Below are 15,035 nucleotides of genomic sequence, written 5' to 3' on the forward strand. Positions count from 1 at the left end.
GAATATTATTATCTTTTGAAAGTTTTCTGTATCCTTTGAATGACTTATTTACCTCCAATCTTTTCTTAAATAAGACTATCTTTTACTGATCTAAGAAAGCTTACAAGTAATTCCTCTCTTGAGTGCTTTCAAAAACTATTAAAGATTTTTTTTTAGAACATTCTTTAGAACATTTTGTTGATTGAAGCGCAAATTACATAACAAAATTCAAGAACATTAAAAATTTCACGAAAAAATCAAAAATTTTAGATGCTGTAATTTAAAATAAAATCAGTTTTGATAACTTGGAAAATTTCAATTCTTTTAGTCATTCACCAGTTCATTTGAATAATTTCCCTAGCCTTTTGACAAAATTGTAGGAAATTTAAAATTGATTTAAAACGGGTTTAAACGACGTGAGAAATTGTGAAAATTTTTACACATAATCTGTGAAGAAATAGTGGGGAAAACAGGTGACTAAACCCAGAAGCAAGAAATGCCTGAAATTCTAATTGGTAGTGCAAACTCTACCTGCAAAATTTTCAAATTTGCGCTTTGATCAGCAAATTAGCGTTTTGTGGTGGAATATAATTTTTTGATTTCATTGAAATTTTACTCTATACCCAAACGCATATAGGGTGAAGGCCTTCAATTTGGAGGTTTAATCATGCATCGCAGAAAATTTATATTATATGTATTTTTTTTGCACAATTCTAAAATCATACTGCGTATTATTTTGGAAAATTTTACCTGGTTGTGCGGGTTGGTAATTTGCAATTTTTTTTTGTAAAGCCATATAAGTATATTGCTTTTTTGGACCCCTCGTGCTGAATTTTTCGTATGTACCAGTCAAATTAGAGTTGGTTTATTCACAAATACACAAGAAACTTTCACTCTCTTGGTGGGTTGGTGCAAAACGGCAGCACAAAATTTACTCTCGCTCAAAACGGGGGCCCTCCCCGAAGTCAGCTTGAAGAGGAAAGAGCCTGTGAAAAAAAATCACTGGCGGTGTTTATTAAATACACATGAGCAATGAAATAAACTCATTAGCCCATTTTACGTAACATCGTAACACAATACCGCGAAGAACGCGCACAAGACTTTTAGCCACTTTGATGGTCGGTCTTGAGGAAAATCCCTCCTCAACCCATCACGTGAGATGCACTCGTGGTTCTGCACTTATCACCATCAATAACGGGGGCAGAGCTTGAGAATCATCGTCAACAATTACTCTGCTTTGCAAATCCCTTTCTGCAAATACAGGAATTACCTACCTGGGCATGATTAAAATTTTATTCAATTTGCGTTTTACTTGAATTTTGCAATTTTTTTTTATAAATCGCAGCACATTAACGTTAATAATAGATTTCAAAATATATAAATGTGAAATTGGGCAACCAAAAATTGCTTTTTTGTTTAAATTGTGGGAGTTTTGTGGCTTTGATTGGGGCTACTCCCTCCGGTAATTAAATGTAGAAAATGAAGATATTTTCAAAATATTTTTTCAGTTATTGCCAATTCGAATATTTATGACGCATACAATTAAATTTATTCAGCTATACAGTGGATTAAGTTTTTTAGCTGTGATTTTAAGTACGAAAATCTCATAAAACAGAAACTTTACGATTGAGCATCATTTAGGTGAAAAGAATTTTAAAAAAAATTAAAAGAAAAATGTTTTCTTGTAAAATTGAAAAAGAAATTGAAATATTCTTTGATTGAATTATGAAGTGGAAGCTTATAAACTACCAGGTGACTCCATAAATATAAATGTGTAATTTAAAATGTAATTAATTTTTGTGTCATTAAATTTAATATTGATTAACATCTACCTACATTCTGCTGATCATCTGGTTTTCGCCAGGATATGTTTTCGCTCAATCTTTCTTCTAGAGCTTTTGAATCTCTCGAGTCTTTCTTTAAGCTGGAAAAGTTTTGGTAGGAAAAGCTAAGTTTTTTTTCTCTTTGACTCTCTTGACATGTTATGAAACTCATCAAATTAATAAAGAATTTCGTATAATTCCTCACTAAATCACCCACAACCAACCTATTCAATGGTTCAACCCTTTCTGTCACAACAGAATTATGTAGATTTTTTTTTCAAAAATTGCCTGAAGAGTAATTTTTGTAAGAAGCCCACAAAATTAATTTATTATCATCTAAATGATCATACATCGCTTGACCATTTGCCAACACATGCAGGCTTGTGGTATGAAAAATAAATTTACAATTCATTTGAGAGCCCCATAAGCGACAAATCAAATTATTTCTTAAGTTTGTACATACCTGGGGAATATTGGAAAAGATATCGTAGGTGTTTTTCGACATGATTTACCACAAAATTCACAGGCACAATTAAATTGTTAGTGCATGGAGAATTTTATAAGAAAAAACTATTTGAGACAGTAATTTGATTAAAAATAGTCAGCATAGCGAAATAGCCAAATGGCAGAGAATTTCTCAATAAGACACTTATTGAGCTTATAGAAAGATTAATGGGTTGCCTTTTTTTCTTACTTACTACTTCTGGCTGGTCCCTCGGCATCTTGGGCAGTCCCATATGACTAGGTGTGCTCGGCGTGAACGCGGAGACATTTGTGCCAGACGTGTGAAAAATGTCCAGATGGAAAGACGAGGTGAAGAGGCGAGACATGGGTGCCGATACAAAGACACACCCTGGACCACTGGATGAAATCCTCCCGGCTCCCCTTGATCCCAAAAAAGATCCACAGAGTGTCATCGAGGAGGGGCGAATAAGTGTGCCAAAGACACGGAGTATCGCTGGTGTCTCGAGGAGCTATCTGAAAAAAATCACAAGCTACTTCTCCAACAATTCCACCCTCGGTAAATCACGGAAGAATCCCTTTGCCACCGAGGAGAAGTTCACAATAAAAGCCGAAGGGGATAATGTGAGTAGTGATGGATCGACAAAGGAATTGTGTTCTGTTGCGGAATCACCCAAAGTGATGCAAAAGACCACCGTCGCCAAGACGGAGAGTACTGATGATGGCCAGAGAGCTGATTTACCAGATTCCTCAACGACAGCAGGAACGCCAAATCCGGAATATAACGCGTTTCTCCTGCCGCGGGTTTGTCTCAAGCAGCAAGAATCCGGGTGAGTACTCAAGTTTCTATTACTCTAAAAAAAAACTAGTAGGTAATATTAATTCATTTAATGTGTTTGCGTTTCACAAAACTCCTCTTATCTCGCGGTGCGTTTGATTGTGTAATTTTAAATTAAATTTAATGCATTCAATGTATGAAAGATTGACTTTTTTCTCTAAATTGGAAGAAGATGCGAATGGTTTTATGTGAAGTCTGCAAATTGATAATTTCTTTAAAATCCTTATATGGAAAAGAGCAGAGCCGGTTTGCAATTGATTTATATTTTTAAATATGAAAAGCTAGATTTCCTTAAAACGGTTATAAAACTAGGTTTCGTCCTAGTTGAAGAGTCCTAAACTGGAATTTCATTTAATTTTAATTTATCCTAGTTTTCTTCTTTTGTCTGTTCCTACCTTTTTTGATGAATTTAGCAAATTCCTTGGCCTTGAGATATTTTTTAACCCTCCGTATACTGTGACCAAAACTCTTACGTTGCTATGGGGTAAGTGACCGACCTCATAGAATTTTTCGCAAAAAAAGCAAATTCTTTCGGTCAAACGAGCTTTAATAGACTCCTTAGTACTCTCTAAGAAGTCTTTTGTTCATTTTAGAACACAAAAATAGATTTTAAATGGATTTTTTCAATGATTTTTTTGAGGTTAGAATCATCTAGAAAGAGACAAAAATGTGACAAAGCAAAGAGAAAAAGGAATAAAATTGACCGTTACACCAATTTTTGAATTCTCTCTTCTTACATTTTTGTTAATAACTTTTTTTCTGATTGTCGGATTAACCTCAAATTTTTACACAATCCCCTCAGATAACCAATGAACTTAATTCCAAAAGCTTGGTTCTATTCCTTTAATAACTAAGGCGCAATAAATCGAAATATAGCTCTGGGGTCGCTCACCTACCCCTCATAGTAAACGGAGGGTTAATGAAAAAATCCCAAAAAAGAGTAATCTAAATTAATTAAGAAAATTCATAAACTGCATAAACTGAAGCATCACTGTATTCTGCATATAGTGTGAATGTCCCAATAAAAGTTTCATACCTACAAGATAAGACGACCTTGACCGGTGATTATCGTTATATGTAGGTTCATTTACATAGAAAGATATGGCAATGTTTTTATTTCTCTGTTTATACCTTTTGGTGGTACAAAAAGACAAAAAAAACAAGGCGTTTTAAAATTCCATTTCAGTTGCTCTACTTTTGGTCATGTTTGAAGGTCGTCATTTCACTGATTTTTATACTGGATTATTACAAAATTCGCTCCGCCGCGTTCTCACTCCGTGTTATTCAATTCCTTCTCATCACGTACCCACCTCGATGTTTTTCTTCCACTTTATTCACAGTAGCATGAAGAACTGTATGGTGATGAAGTAGTGTGGTAGCCCAGAAATGGCAGAAAAACCCAAATGCGATGAAGATGGAAAAGTAAATACTGGGTGTATAGTGAGGAATCTCTCGTGTTTCCCGCGTGTATGAAGATTAGCTAATCCTGCATCTCAATTCGTCGTTCCCGCCTTTTTTGTGTCACTTTGTGGTGTATTTGTGTGTAATTTTTTTTTGCTTCATTTTGACTTAAGAGCACCTCAGAGTTGTCCATTTGAAATGCTAATTGCATACCTGATTGTTTCCTCAAGTAGTTTTGTTTCTTTTGCATATTTTTGTGCAATGATTTTCTTACAACTCGCACTTCTAATTAATTTAGAGTTGTACGTGTGAGACATTCGTGCTGCTGCCTTGTGCTGCAATTCAACTCGGATGTCTCTGCTCTCTGTCGTGATTCTTTAAGCAATTTTTTTTAAACTTATGCGAAATTTCTTAGCACACTATAGGAAATTTATTTAAAAAAAAAATCTTAGGGGAGAGCGGTGTTAAAAAAGTCACTAAAGGGTTTAAAAAAAGCTCAAAATATAATATTTCCCAAACAGATAAAGCGAAATGAATAGCTCAATTCTTTAGGATATTTCTTGCCCTACAACTCTTTCTCAGATCATTTTGTTCTATCTAGCTAGGAAATATGATATTTTCGGCTTTGTCCAAACCCTTAAGTGACTTTATTAGCCCCGCCCTCCCCTACTCAATTATCATTTTCATATATTTTCTGTTTTATTGGAGAGATTCTTTAAAAACTACTTTCCGCAAAAAATAAGAGATTTCTGCAAGTATAAAATTAGTGGAAAATTTCTAGATAAACACTGCAATGGTTATTTAGGTCAAAATTAGCTCTTTAATTTTCAATTTACACCAAACAATTTTTTTCACCTTGTTTAAGCATTTTATCCCAAAATCAATTTTGCAGACTGAGCGTGTAATTGAAATTCGTGCTAAATAATCAAAGAGATAATAAGTATTTGTATATCTTTGTTTTTCAATTCAATTTTGATCTTCTAAATCAATCTCTGAAAAATTGGTAGTCAGATAATTGAAAATGTTTTCTTGTTGCGTTCTTGACTTATTTAACCTCCCGGTGATCTCGCACTTAAATGAAATGATTTGCAAGTTCGCAAAATATAGATGAAAATTCTTCAGCAGCACAGGGCGGCTTAACTAAAGTGAAAGGCCATTGACTTCGTGTACAAATAAATAATACAAATTGCCGCGTTTTACTATTGAAGTTATTTGTCAATGAAATTCTACTTCTTTTTTTAATCGCATTTTTTATTAACTTCGAGAAAAAATCAATCAGTATTTCGGTTAATTGGTGATTAAAAATCAATACAATGGGATTTTTTCTTCGTTAAAACAGAGGAAGAATAAATGTGAAGGTAGTCGCTAAAAATTCCATTTTCTTATCTCGAATGCATGGATGATAATTAAGAGACAAAGATCTTCAAGTGATCAACACTTAAGAGGTGGATGTTTGCTTAATTGGGAGCTTTTGGGACTTTTAATCGGCGCGAGAGGAAATATATACATATAACATTGCCACCATTCAATTTGTTTATGGTGTCATGGGGACTTTTTTGTGTAGTTTGGAGGCTATACGTCCAGGACAAATTCCAAAAGATGATGATTTTCACATGATGAGTGTCCTTAGTTCGCGGCAAAAATATTAAGATTGATAACGCACTTTTCGGATCCATCTACTAAATGGAAAATCAATCGAGATTAATGCTAATGGATATTCAATAATACCGTGTCATTGGAAAATCATCAGCATTTTTTGGCTTCATCTATCCATTGTGCAATACTTTATTGATTGTTTGTTGTTAAAATTTAAAAAATTCTTTTTTTCTTATTTCAATAAAGATCTCAAAAGCATAGAGCATAATAAAATACACGCAGCATAAACGCAAGAAACTGGATAATAATAAAATTGTGCACAATTTTAGTAAAATTAAATAATCTTAAAATTATTTTTTGCAAAAGAAACTTTTTTTTTTCTAACAACAGTCTCAATAAACCGGGTCAAAAATTTCCATTCTATCGAAATGGAAGAAAAGCAAAAAATAACATCATATTCAGCTTTTTCTTGGAAGCAAGACCTTTTTTTGCTGCGTCTCGCGAACAATTTCATAATTTCACTTTTTCTCTCACGTTCATTCTCCTCAAATCGTGGTCAGGGGACTTGAGTCTGGTTTTTTTTCGTCTTCTTAGCTTCACTTTAATACCACAAACCGCAACATGACAACAAAAAACTTACGAAAATCCATGGAAGAGAGAACAAATTATGCATAATTTAATTAACAATACATATATTTAGAATTGGGTGGAAATTTTGAGCTGGCGCGATATGTATAAAGCTGTATAGCGCGTGTGCTTTTGAGAAACTTTTGCTCTCAATTCAAATTCTCTTTCAATATGCCACATACATATCAAAATAAAGTCCGAAAAAACCTGTTCCAAATATTTCTTGGACTTCTTTTTCGTCGGATCTCATGTTGTGATGGAATTTTACCATGCGACGAGCAAAATTTTACCTTCACAAATCTCTGTTGAGTAGGTCAGTTACGTTCGGTGGACTCTTTATATGCGTGTTGTGTGTCTGTCTCCATGAGGTGATTAGAAATACTTCTTGGACTGAAAACCATCGTACATTTTGTCTTATAAATTAATGTCCAATATGCTTGCGGACATTGCCCTCCATGTGCTCATTAATTTTAGGCACTCAATTTAGCAGTACATAAATTGTACATGTGCATGTGTACATAAAAGTAATGCCATATAGCTCAATTTGGGTGAAAAAGGTGAAAAAAAAAGGTGTGTGAAATGTTAAAAAAAAATTGAAATGATTTGAAAGTGCGACTCTTGTTCTTCGCCGCAATCGGCAGCGACTATCTGTCGAATTTCTTTTTTATTGCCCTTCCACACCGATTAATTTATGATAAACTGAACACACACTCCACCTAATTACTATATATGTAGGTATATAAATTTATATTGGGGTCTGTAAAAAAAATTTCCTGTCACTGCCAAGCTCTTTGTTTTCTTGAATACCGCGCACATGTTGTCCGCGAGTGGGGAGGAAATGCAGAATTTCCTCCGAGGCTTCGCGAGATGAAAGAAAAAGAGATTAGGTGCAGCATGTTGTGGAAAATATGTGCATTGAGTGAAAAGTCCAGTTTGGCGTGTGACCGACTAACATAGAACAAGTTGTGCCATTAGAAATTTCTCCTGATGGCAAAATACGAACATTATTTCTTAATAAATATGTACACAGTGTTTCATTTATTAAATGAAAAAAAAAAAACTTTAAGAAAATGATAAAGAAACTTCAATTAAAAAAAAACAGAAATGATACAAATTAAATAGAAATAAATTACCTAATTATTTTTTAGCTCAAAATGAGGTAATATTAAGAGCTTTTCCTTAATCTCCAGCTTTCAGAAACTTTGAATCTTCCATAAAAAGCCCCATATTTAAAAACAATAAAAAATCTAAATATAAGAACTTAAGTTTCAAAATTGAAAAGATAAATCAAAAATATTGAGTTTAGGCTTAAGTCTTCTAATGTATGAGAAACGTAAGAAAACTTTCCGGTAGATATAAGTATAATTTTTGCATGTGCGCCATTTCTTCTCTATCCAATAAATTTTATACCTACTTATATTACGAATATATGTGGAATGGATGAGACGCGAACATTGGACTGTTTTGCTCTTCGCGGGCATTGAAGTAATTTTCTTTTTCTGCATGTTTCAGAGTCACCGTGAGACGATCGAGTAATTCCGGTTCAGAAAAAGGTTACAGCAAATCTGGTCATGAACGCATTTCATCGTCACACTATTCAACGGACAAGAGTGGCTCCTCCGGATACTATAGCTCTAATCACTACTCCACAGGCTCAGTGGATGAGCACATATACAGTGAGCCCGTGATTGATGCTATTGAAGTGCCAACGGCGGCAAAAATGACACCAAAGATCGCAGAGAAGAATAAATCGTGCAATTTACCTGACACCCCCCACAATGATGGTCGAAAGATCCATCGATCGATCACATATGAGTATGAGCATGATCACTTTGGAGCACCGCTCGAGAGGCGCCTCTCGATTGAATACCCAAAGAGATCAACGCAGAAACTACCGACAATTATGGAGGGTATTGATGGGCAAATACCACGACCCATTTGGCCATCGGACATGGATGATTCACTCGTGGACATCAATTTGGATTCATTTCTGCTAAATAAGGAGAAGAGAGCCTCGGGCGAGGGGAGCTCTGGCGATGGGATTGTCAATCCAGCGCTAGAATGCGATGATCTATCAGATAGCAATAGCCTGGAGAATAACTATCGTTGTGCCAAATATGTTAATTCCTGTCCTGAAAATCCGTACTACGTTGAAGGTGTTCTTGAGGATCTTCAGTCGTCCGTGGATAAATCCTTATCACTGTACTTGCAAAAATGCGAAGATAGTATTACAATTCAGACCACACGGGAATTTTTGGAGGAAATTCGGAAAAAGCTGAACACCCTGCTGGAGCAGCACTATGAGGAGGGTAGTGCTCAATTAACCCCATCATCGCGGGGCTCCTTCCATCGAAGTGATGACAAACGACAATCCCGTCGAAAATACAGTACTGTGATTAAGGAGGACATTGAGAATCTCCGTAGTGACCTGGATGACTATCTGAAGCTAATGAATCAGACGAATGAATTTGAAATTCAACAACTATGTGCAGGGATTGCACGCGATGCCCGTCTGACAAGCATGAAGAATGCGCTGGAGAATCGAATGAGGAGTCAGGAGAATGAGAGGCGCCTGGGAAGTTTGGTAATGAGGAATTATTGCAAGGAACTCGAACCATTTGATGCATGCCATATAACGCCGGAGAGACGACCAATGGGCTTCTATGACGAGGACCTAATTCACCAGAGTGAAGATCCGAATTTTCAGCTCAAACGGAAAACCTCACCGTGTACATCGGACTGTGGCCAAATAATGCCAGACTTTGTGGATAGTGATGCCATTGTTGCGGATGAACAAACGCAAATTCAGCAAAATATTACCATGCAACCGGCCCCGCTTCTTCTGCCGAAGATATGCAAAGGGCAGGCTTCGGAACAGGAAATGATCCTTGAGTGGCATCGAAATAAACCCAGCATCTGGGAGCAATACTATGGGGTCAATAGACCCGATCATCAACCAATTCTCGTGCGGAAGGGTAAAGTTGGCAGTAGTAGCGGCAAGAAGCACATCTCCGTGGTCTCATACGTGAGTACATTTTTCTTTTTTTTCCCCGAATTTTCCTCCCTCTGACTCACGCAGACACATTCGAGAGAAAAATCCCAATTTTACATGCCTTTTGTATTTTATTGCCCCGTGCATAGTGTTAAGAAAATGCGTGTAACCTTGTCGTGGCATCGAATCGTGTGTGTGTGTTTTGTAACGTCTCCAAGTGGGCCTCTCTTCCTCCTCCCGGATAAATTCAGTGCACTTAAGCACCATATTATACTCTAAACTTGGCTATTGCGCCTCAATGCGTCTTGTGCAATCCCATACACTTTATTCATATCGCGTCTCAACCCAAACAGTGACTTCTGTCTTGAAAACGATATGTGAAGATATTTCGTGTCACGGTCCTATGTTCGGCACAGAGCTGAGAATTTTTTAAATAATTTTATAGCGCATAGATTTTTACTTAAATTTACAAAATATATAGAAAGCTTTTAAAGTCATCTAAAGCTTTCTAATTCTATGTAAATTAGAATTAGAAAAAAGTTTCAAATGGCTCCAAAATGATATTTTAAATGCAATTAAATTTAATAAATTTTATACATTGAAAGCTTTGAAAGCTCTTAAAGCTTTCTATAAATTATTATTCAACTGCATAGCTCCAAAATTTTCTTTCAAGTGCAATATTGAAATTAATTAAATCAAATGAATTTTATACATTGAAGAACACCATAAGAAAAGCTTTAAAAAATTATCCAAAAAGAGGCCAATTGCAAATTGTTGGGATTAAAATAAATTTAGATTTAATTAAACTAATCTCACACAGAGGTACAGCAGTCAATTTTCTGCAATATAGAGATCACTTTGCCGGTGCACTTTCATATGCAATTGCACAAACCGGAGACAGTGCGTTTCTTCACTCATATGCCCTAGTTTAGTTTTTCTTTTGCATAAAAAAAAACTAAAGAGTATGCAATTATCTCTATGGTGCATCTCTTATCAGTTTTGCAACTCTGTTCTCAATGGGATACCTGCAATAGAGAGCAATGAGCTGTGTTAAGTATACTGTACATACAATCTTATATTGGAAGAGTTGTCTCTTCAGCATTGTTGTTTATTATGACAATCCCAAGATGAAACGCGCAATTCTACGTATAAATGGTACAAGTTTCATGTTAGATTATGTATTTATGATTTTTCATACATATACATGCCATTGGCAAATTGAATATTTTGCCGCTTTGATGACCCACTTTTGTGGAGTCTGGCGTGCCAGACTGGACCGTGGATCCACCCTTCTCGTGTCGAAATGCCGCCTCATGATCATTCTTCTTCATTCTCAACCATACATGCGGCGCGATCTGTGATTGCCATTTTCGGCATTCCACATGAAAAGTACTTCAATGTTGCCTGTCCATTAGAAGAATTATAATATTTAACATGTGGATTTCTCCTCTCCCATATACATATTGAAATTACTTTGACTCCCTCCGCGAGGTTCATGGCAATTGTTAAATCACGATTGTTTTCCATCTTGACCACGAGAGAAAAAAAAAACTTTATTATATCGCCCCTTTTATTTTTCGTGTAAAGCCATTTGTGACCATGCACAAATTAAATTTGCCACTGAAAAATGATGGTGTGTGATGAAGAAAATGTTTTGCGTGGGTTGGAGAGCAACCTAAAGGAATCCCATGGCTGAAAAAAAGCATACTCGCACACGATTTCAACTGAGAGTGGCACAGAGATTGGAGATCTCTGGCCAAAGCGATCATTTAGGTGCTATAAATATGTATTAAATCGCAGACTTGTCTTTAATGTTTAATCATGCCTTGAACTTTCTCTCAACAACACTGTGAATTTTCTGTGTCCATGTGCACTCGATGGTGGAATTATGCAGAGGGAAGGCAAATAAAAAGGAATCTCATGATAGAAAGACTTTTTTTTTGTAGGAAAAAATATTTTTATCAAATACAAAATAATCTTGAACAGTATAAAGCTCGAACCAAGCGACTCAAGCTCTTTTAAGGCGTGTGAAAACATTTAATACCGCAAGCAGGTACAAAAGAGTTCTAAATGATTAATAAATGACTTAATAAAAGCCTATTAATAACATTAACTTAATAGCGTGTGAAGAATGTGTGAAATTATTGCTAAATTGGGCATATTTAAAAAAAAATGGATCTCTAAATTGACTTAAAAGATTTCTCTTGACCAATTAGTTGATATTTCTGCGGTTGAAATGCATGATTTATGGGTAAAAGTTGTTTGAAATTTTGACGAAATAATCTTTGAAATTTTGTGCCTAATTTAGCTTATTGAGCTATATCATTTCAATTAGGAAATTAATATTCCAGGTACTACCTACACTATTAGTCAATTAAATTTGTTAAATTTCTTCTCAATAACATAAATTCCAGGTAATTAAATGACCATTTCACTAAATTTTATAAAGAAACTCGCACAAGAAAGTTCAATAAAAAATGTTTTTCTGAAAATATTTTTTTGAGTAGGTAGGAGGTATTATTAATCTTTAAACGTATCATTGGGTTGTGTTATTTAATTTAATGCGAATTTTGCAATGTTAAGGACATGTGGCGCAATAAGAAGTGTCCTTAATTTTATTCTTATTGTCTTAATTTTTTCAATTTCAAAACTTATCTTGAAATGATTGAAATAAATTTTTGTCTGCAATTAATTTTTAATTTCCTTTCATCAAATCAAATTTTCGACAAATGCACAAAACTTTTCCGCAAATTTGTAAAATCGCTAAAAAAAATCATTTCGTTTAATATCTTGTTTTGCCGGCAATAACAATTTAATTAATTGAATGCTGAAGCGTGAAAAAATCGCAATGAAAATCACGTGCTAATAGCGAAAAATTATCACAATATAATTTGTGTTTAAAAATTTGTGAAATCCAACTGAATGAAATGCAGTAAAAAAAATTCCCAGTCAGTACACATAAGTCGTTCACGTGTTCTTTAGCAGGAATAGTGTAGGTAATAAATATTTCCCGCGGTGGTGGACCCCGAGTAACAAATTGGAACATAGAGTTTCTCCAATTTGACGATTTATTCATTTCATACTGTAACATGAAGCGCATGTGAAGCTATATATGCAATTATGTGATAGTCATGTGGAAAATAGCAAATTTTCTGCCTAAATTGGCACAGAAACGCAAGAGTGGTGCACAAAAATGCCAATAATTTTCAAAAACACACATAGATTCGATACATGGATGCAAACTACATATATCAGGTTGGCTCTCAAGTCAAAGAGTGTTCGTAAAATTAGATAATATCAGCGATTTTCCACGAAAAGAAAGAGATTGAGTGAAAAAAATATATATGAGAGAAATGATATAATTTCACGTTTTATAACTAAGCAAAGTACTGTGAAATTGCATCATATATATAGCTCCCGCTACATTGGGAATTGAAGTCACCACCTTTTGTCTCCTCCGCACCTTCAAGTCTTCACAAATGCTTCACGTCAAACCAAGTGCGTGCCGTTGCGAAAAATTCCGCAATTTCAAGAAATTACTTACTCCGTATCGTTTGACTATCTTTTTTTTCTCAGACTCTTTATTATGTGCACGCGGAGCTCTATGTAGCATACGACCATAAAGAGGTTCAATTTAGTGGTGTATATTTCGTTCATTTGGATATTCTTATACATGAGGAGACTCATCTAATGATGTCTCGTTTCGGCTTTGTTCACCTGTTAGCATAAAAGGTTTTTGAAGAAAAACGAATGTTGATGTTTTAAATCGATTAGAAATGAATATATCATTGTAATTTTATACACCTTGTTAAGCCTGATGAAGGCCCAATTACTGTCGACTTGTTCTTTAATTCAATCAATTAAAGCTAACTCTTTGAAAGCTAACTAATCTATCTACTTATTTGCTTCAGGTATGATCATTGTGGGGAAGTTAGGGGTTTAATGGATTGATTCAGGGGCTTTTTAAGGGAGGTCTCTTTCGAGAGCTGGTGAAATTAAAGGTTTTTATTTTTCTTGGGGTTTTTCTTAAATTCAGTTTTCAAGTGTTGGCCACATGTAAAGACTTATTATTAAAGAGTAAGAAAATCACTTTCCGCCATTTTGTGATTTTTCTCAAAACACAAAGATAGGTTTTTCTCAGGATTTACTGGAGGATTTTTATGAGGTAACAAGCAAATGAAAGAGGAAGCATTAGCGCAGAATGTACCGGATCAGATTTTAGAATTTCGACTCAAAAGTTCAATTCTTACCCCATCAAAATCCATTCAGGAAATTATGAGAAAAACCTACTTTTGTGTTTTAGGGTAGTTCTGTGGAAAAGTCGGAAAATCACAAGATGGCGAAAAGAGATTTTTTTTACTCTTCAATAATTAGGCTACAAATGTAACTAACATCGGAAAACCAAGTTTAAGGAAAACCCCAAGACAAATAAAAACCTTAAAAATGTGTAAATTCCAACAATTTGTTCAAGAGACCCCCCTTAATATTAAAATCTAAAATTACAAAACTCTTTAATATATTTAAAGGAAATTGAAAATAAACCACAAACAATAATTACCAAACATTTCATGCGAAAAGAAACGATTTGGTTGATATCTTTGCCTTAAAAAACGATTTTATTGTATGATGTCAACACTTTCTTTTCAATGAATACCAAAAATTCCACTTTAACTAATTTTCCTCGCTGACTTAAAACGTGACGCGTACAATTACAAAACATTTTGCATTGCAATTGTCGAGTGTTTTCACTGAATTTTGATTTAATGCTCTTCGGTTTTTCGCCTTTCATCGCACCTCATGGAGACACCAATTTTTTTCCATCTTCATAATCTTCCACCTATTTGGTTGTACTAAATTGCTGAGTAATTTATGTTTTACTTCTTGGTTTTTTCTTCTCTGTGTGTGAAGAGGAATTGAGAGGTGAAATGAATTATGTGCAAAATGTGGGCAAAATGTGTAGCGTGTGCCTCATGCGCTGAATGAGTTTGAGGCATTTTATCGTCCAACTTGAAGATGATTTGTGACTGTTTTGCTAATTACTATCTTCAAATTGTATCGCTGTAGCTCAAAAGTGATGCTAATGAACCTGACACATCATGGGAGATAATCTTTGGGGGATTGACTTTGGGTATACTTTTGCCTTTTGAGTTGTCTTTCGCGAATTCACATGTCATATTCTATATTAATGTTGACTTCCTCACTGTTGATGACTTAAAATTTCACTGAAACTTTCTGAAATTTCTAATTATTTTATCTTAGAAATAGTTTGAGGGAATAAAGTTAAAAATTAAAATGAAAGGAGCGTAAAATCAGAAAT

The 15,035-nt window shown here is 34.8% G+C and overlaps 5 protein-coding genes across 13 annotated transcripts in view; all 5 read left to right on the top strand.

Annotated features, from left to right (window-relative positions):
• The window catches only part of LOC129794093 (GPI mannosyltransferase 3), a 1,193,052-nt gene that overhangs the window by 838,337 nt on the left and 339,680 nt on the right, over nt 1-15,035 (top strand). The window lies entirely within an intron of this gene.
• LOC129794120 (cytoplasmic tRNA 2-thiolation protein 1) overlaps nt 1-15,035 on the top strand; it is a 1,132,104-nt gene that overhangs the window by 777,389 nt on the left and 339,680 nt on the right. The gene's annotated exons all lie outside the window — the stretch shown is intronic.
• LOC129794129 (plasma membrane ascorbate-dependent reductase CYBRD1) overlaps nt 1-15,035 on the top strand; it is a 1,128,201-nt gene that overhangs the window by 773,486 nt on the left and 339,680 nt on the right. The gene's annotated exons all lie outside the window — the stretch shown is intronic.
• LOC129794176 (cuticle protein 8-like) overlaps nt 1-15,035 on the top strand; it is a 500,748-nt gene that overhangs the window by 146,033 nt on the left and 339,680 nt on the right. The gene's annotated exons all lie outside the window — the stretch shown is intronic.
• Nucleotides 1-15,035, top strand: part of LOC129794073 (uncharacterized) — a 31,575-nt gene that overhangs the window by 1,787 nt on the left and 14,753 nt on the right. For 3 of the 5 annotated variants that reach the window (XM_055834672.1, XM_055834676.1, XM_055834675.1), the window contains exons 2-3: nt 2,534-3,094; nt 8,239-9,751. In XM_055834672.1, the coding sequence (XP_055690647.1) occupies nt 2,595-3,094; nt 8,239-9,751 (2,013 nt within the window). In that variant the 5' untranslated portion in view covers nt 2,534-2,594. The remainder of the gene's footprint in view (nt 1-2,533; nt 3,095-8,238; nt 9,752-15,035) is intronic. The other 2 variants (XM_055834673.1, XM_055834674.1) reach the window with 1 other exon arrangement.

This window comes from Lutzomyia longipalpis, chromosome 3, assembly GCF_024334085.1.
Source record: "Lutzomyia longipalpis isolate SR_M1_2022 chromosome 3, ASM2433408v1".
Lineage (NCBI taxonomy): Eukaryota > Metazoa > Arthropoda > Insecta > Diptera > Psychodidae > Lutzomyia > Lutzomyia longipalpis.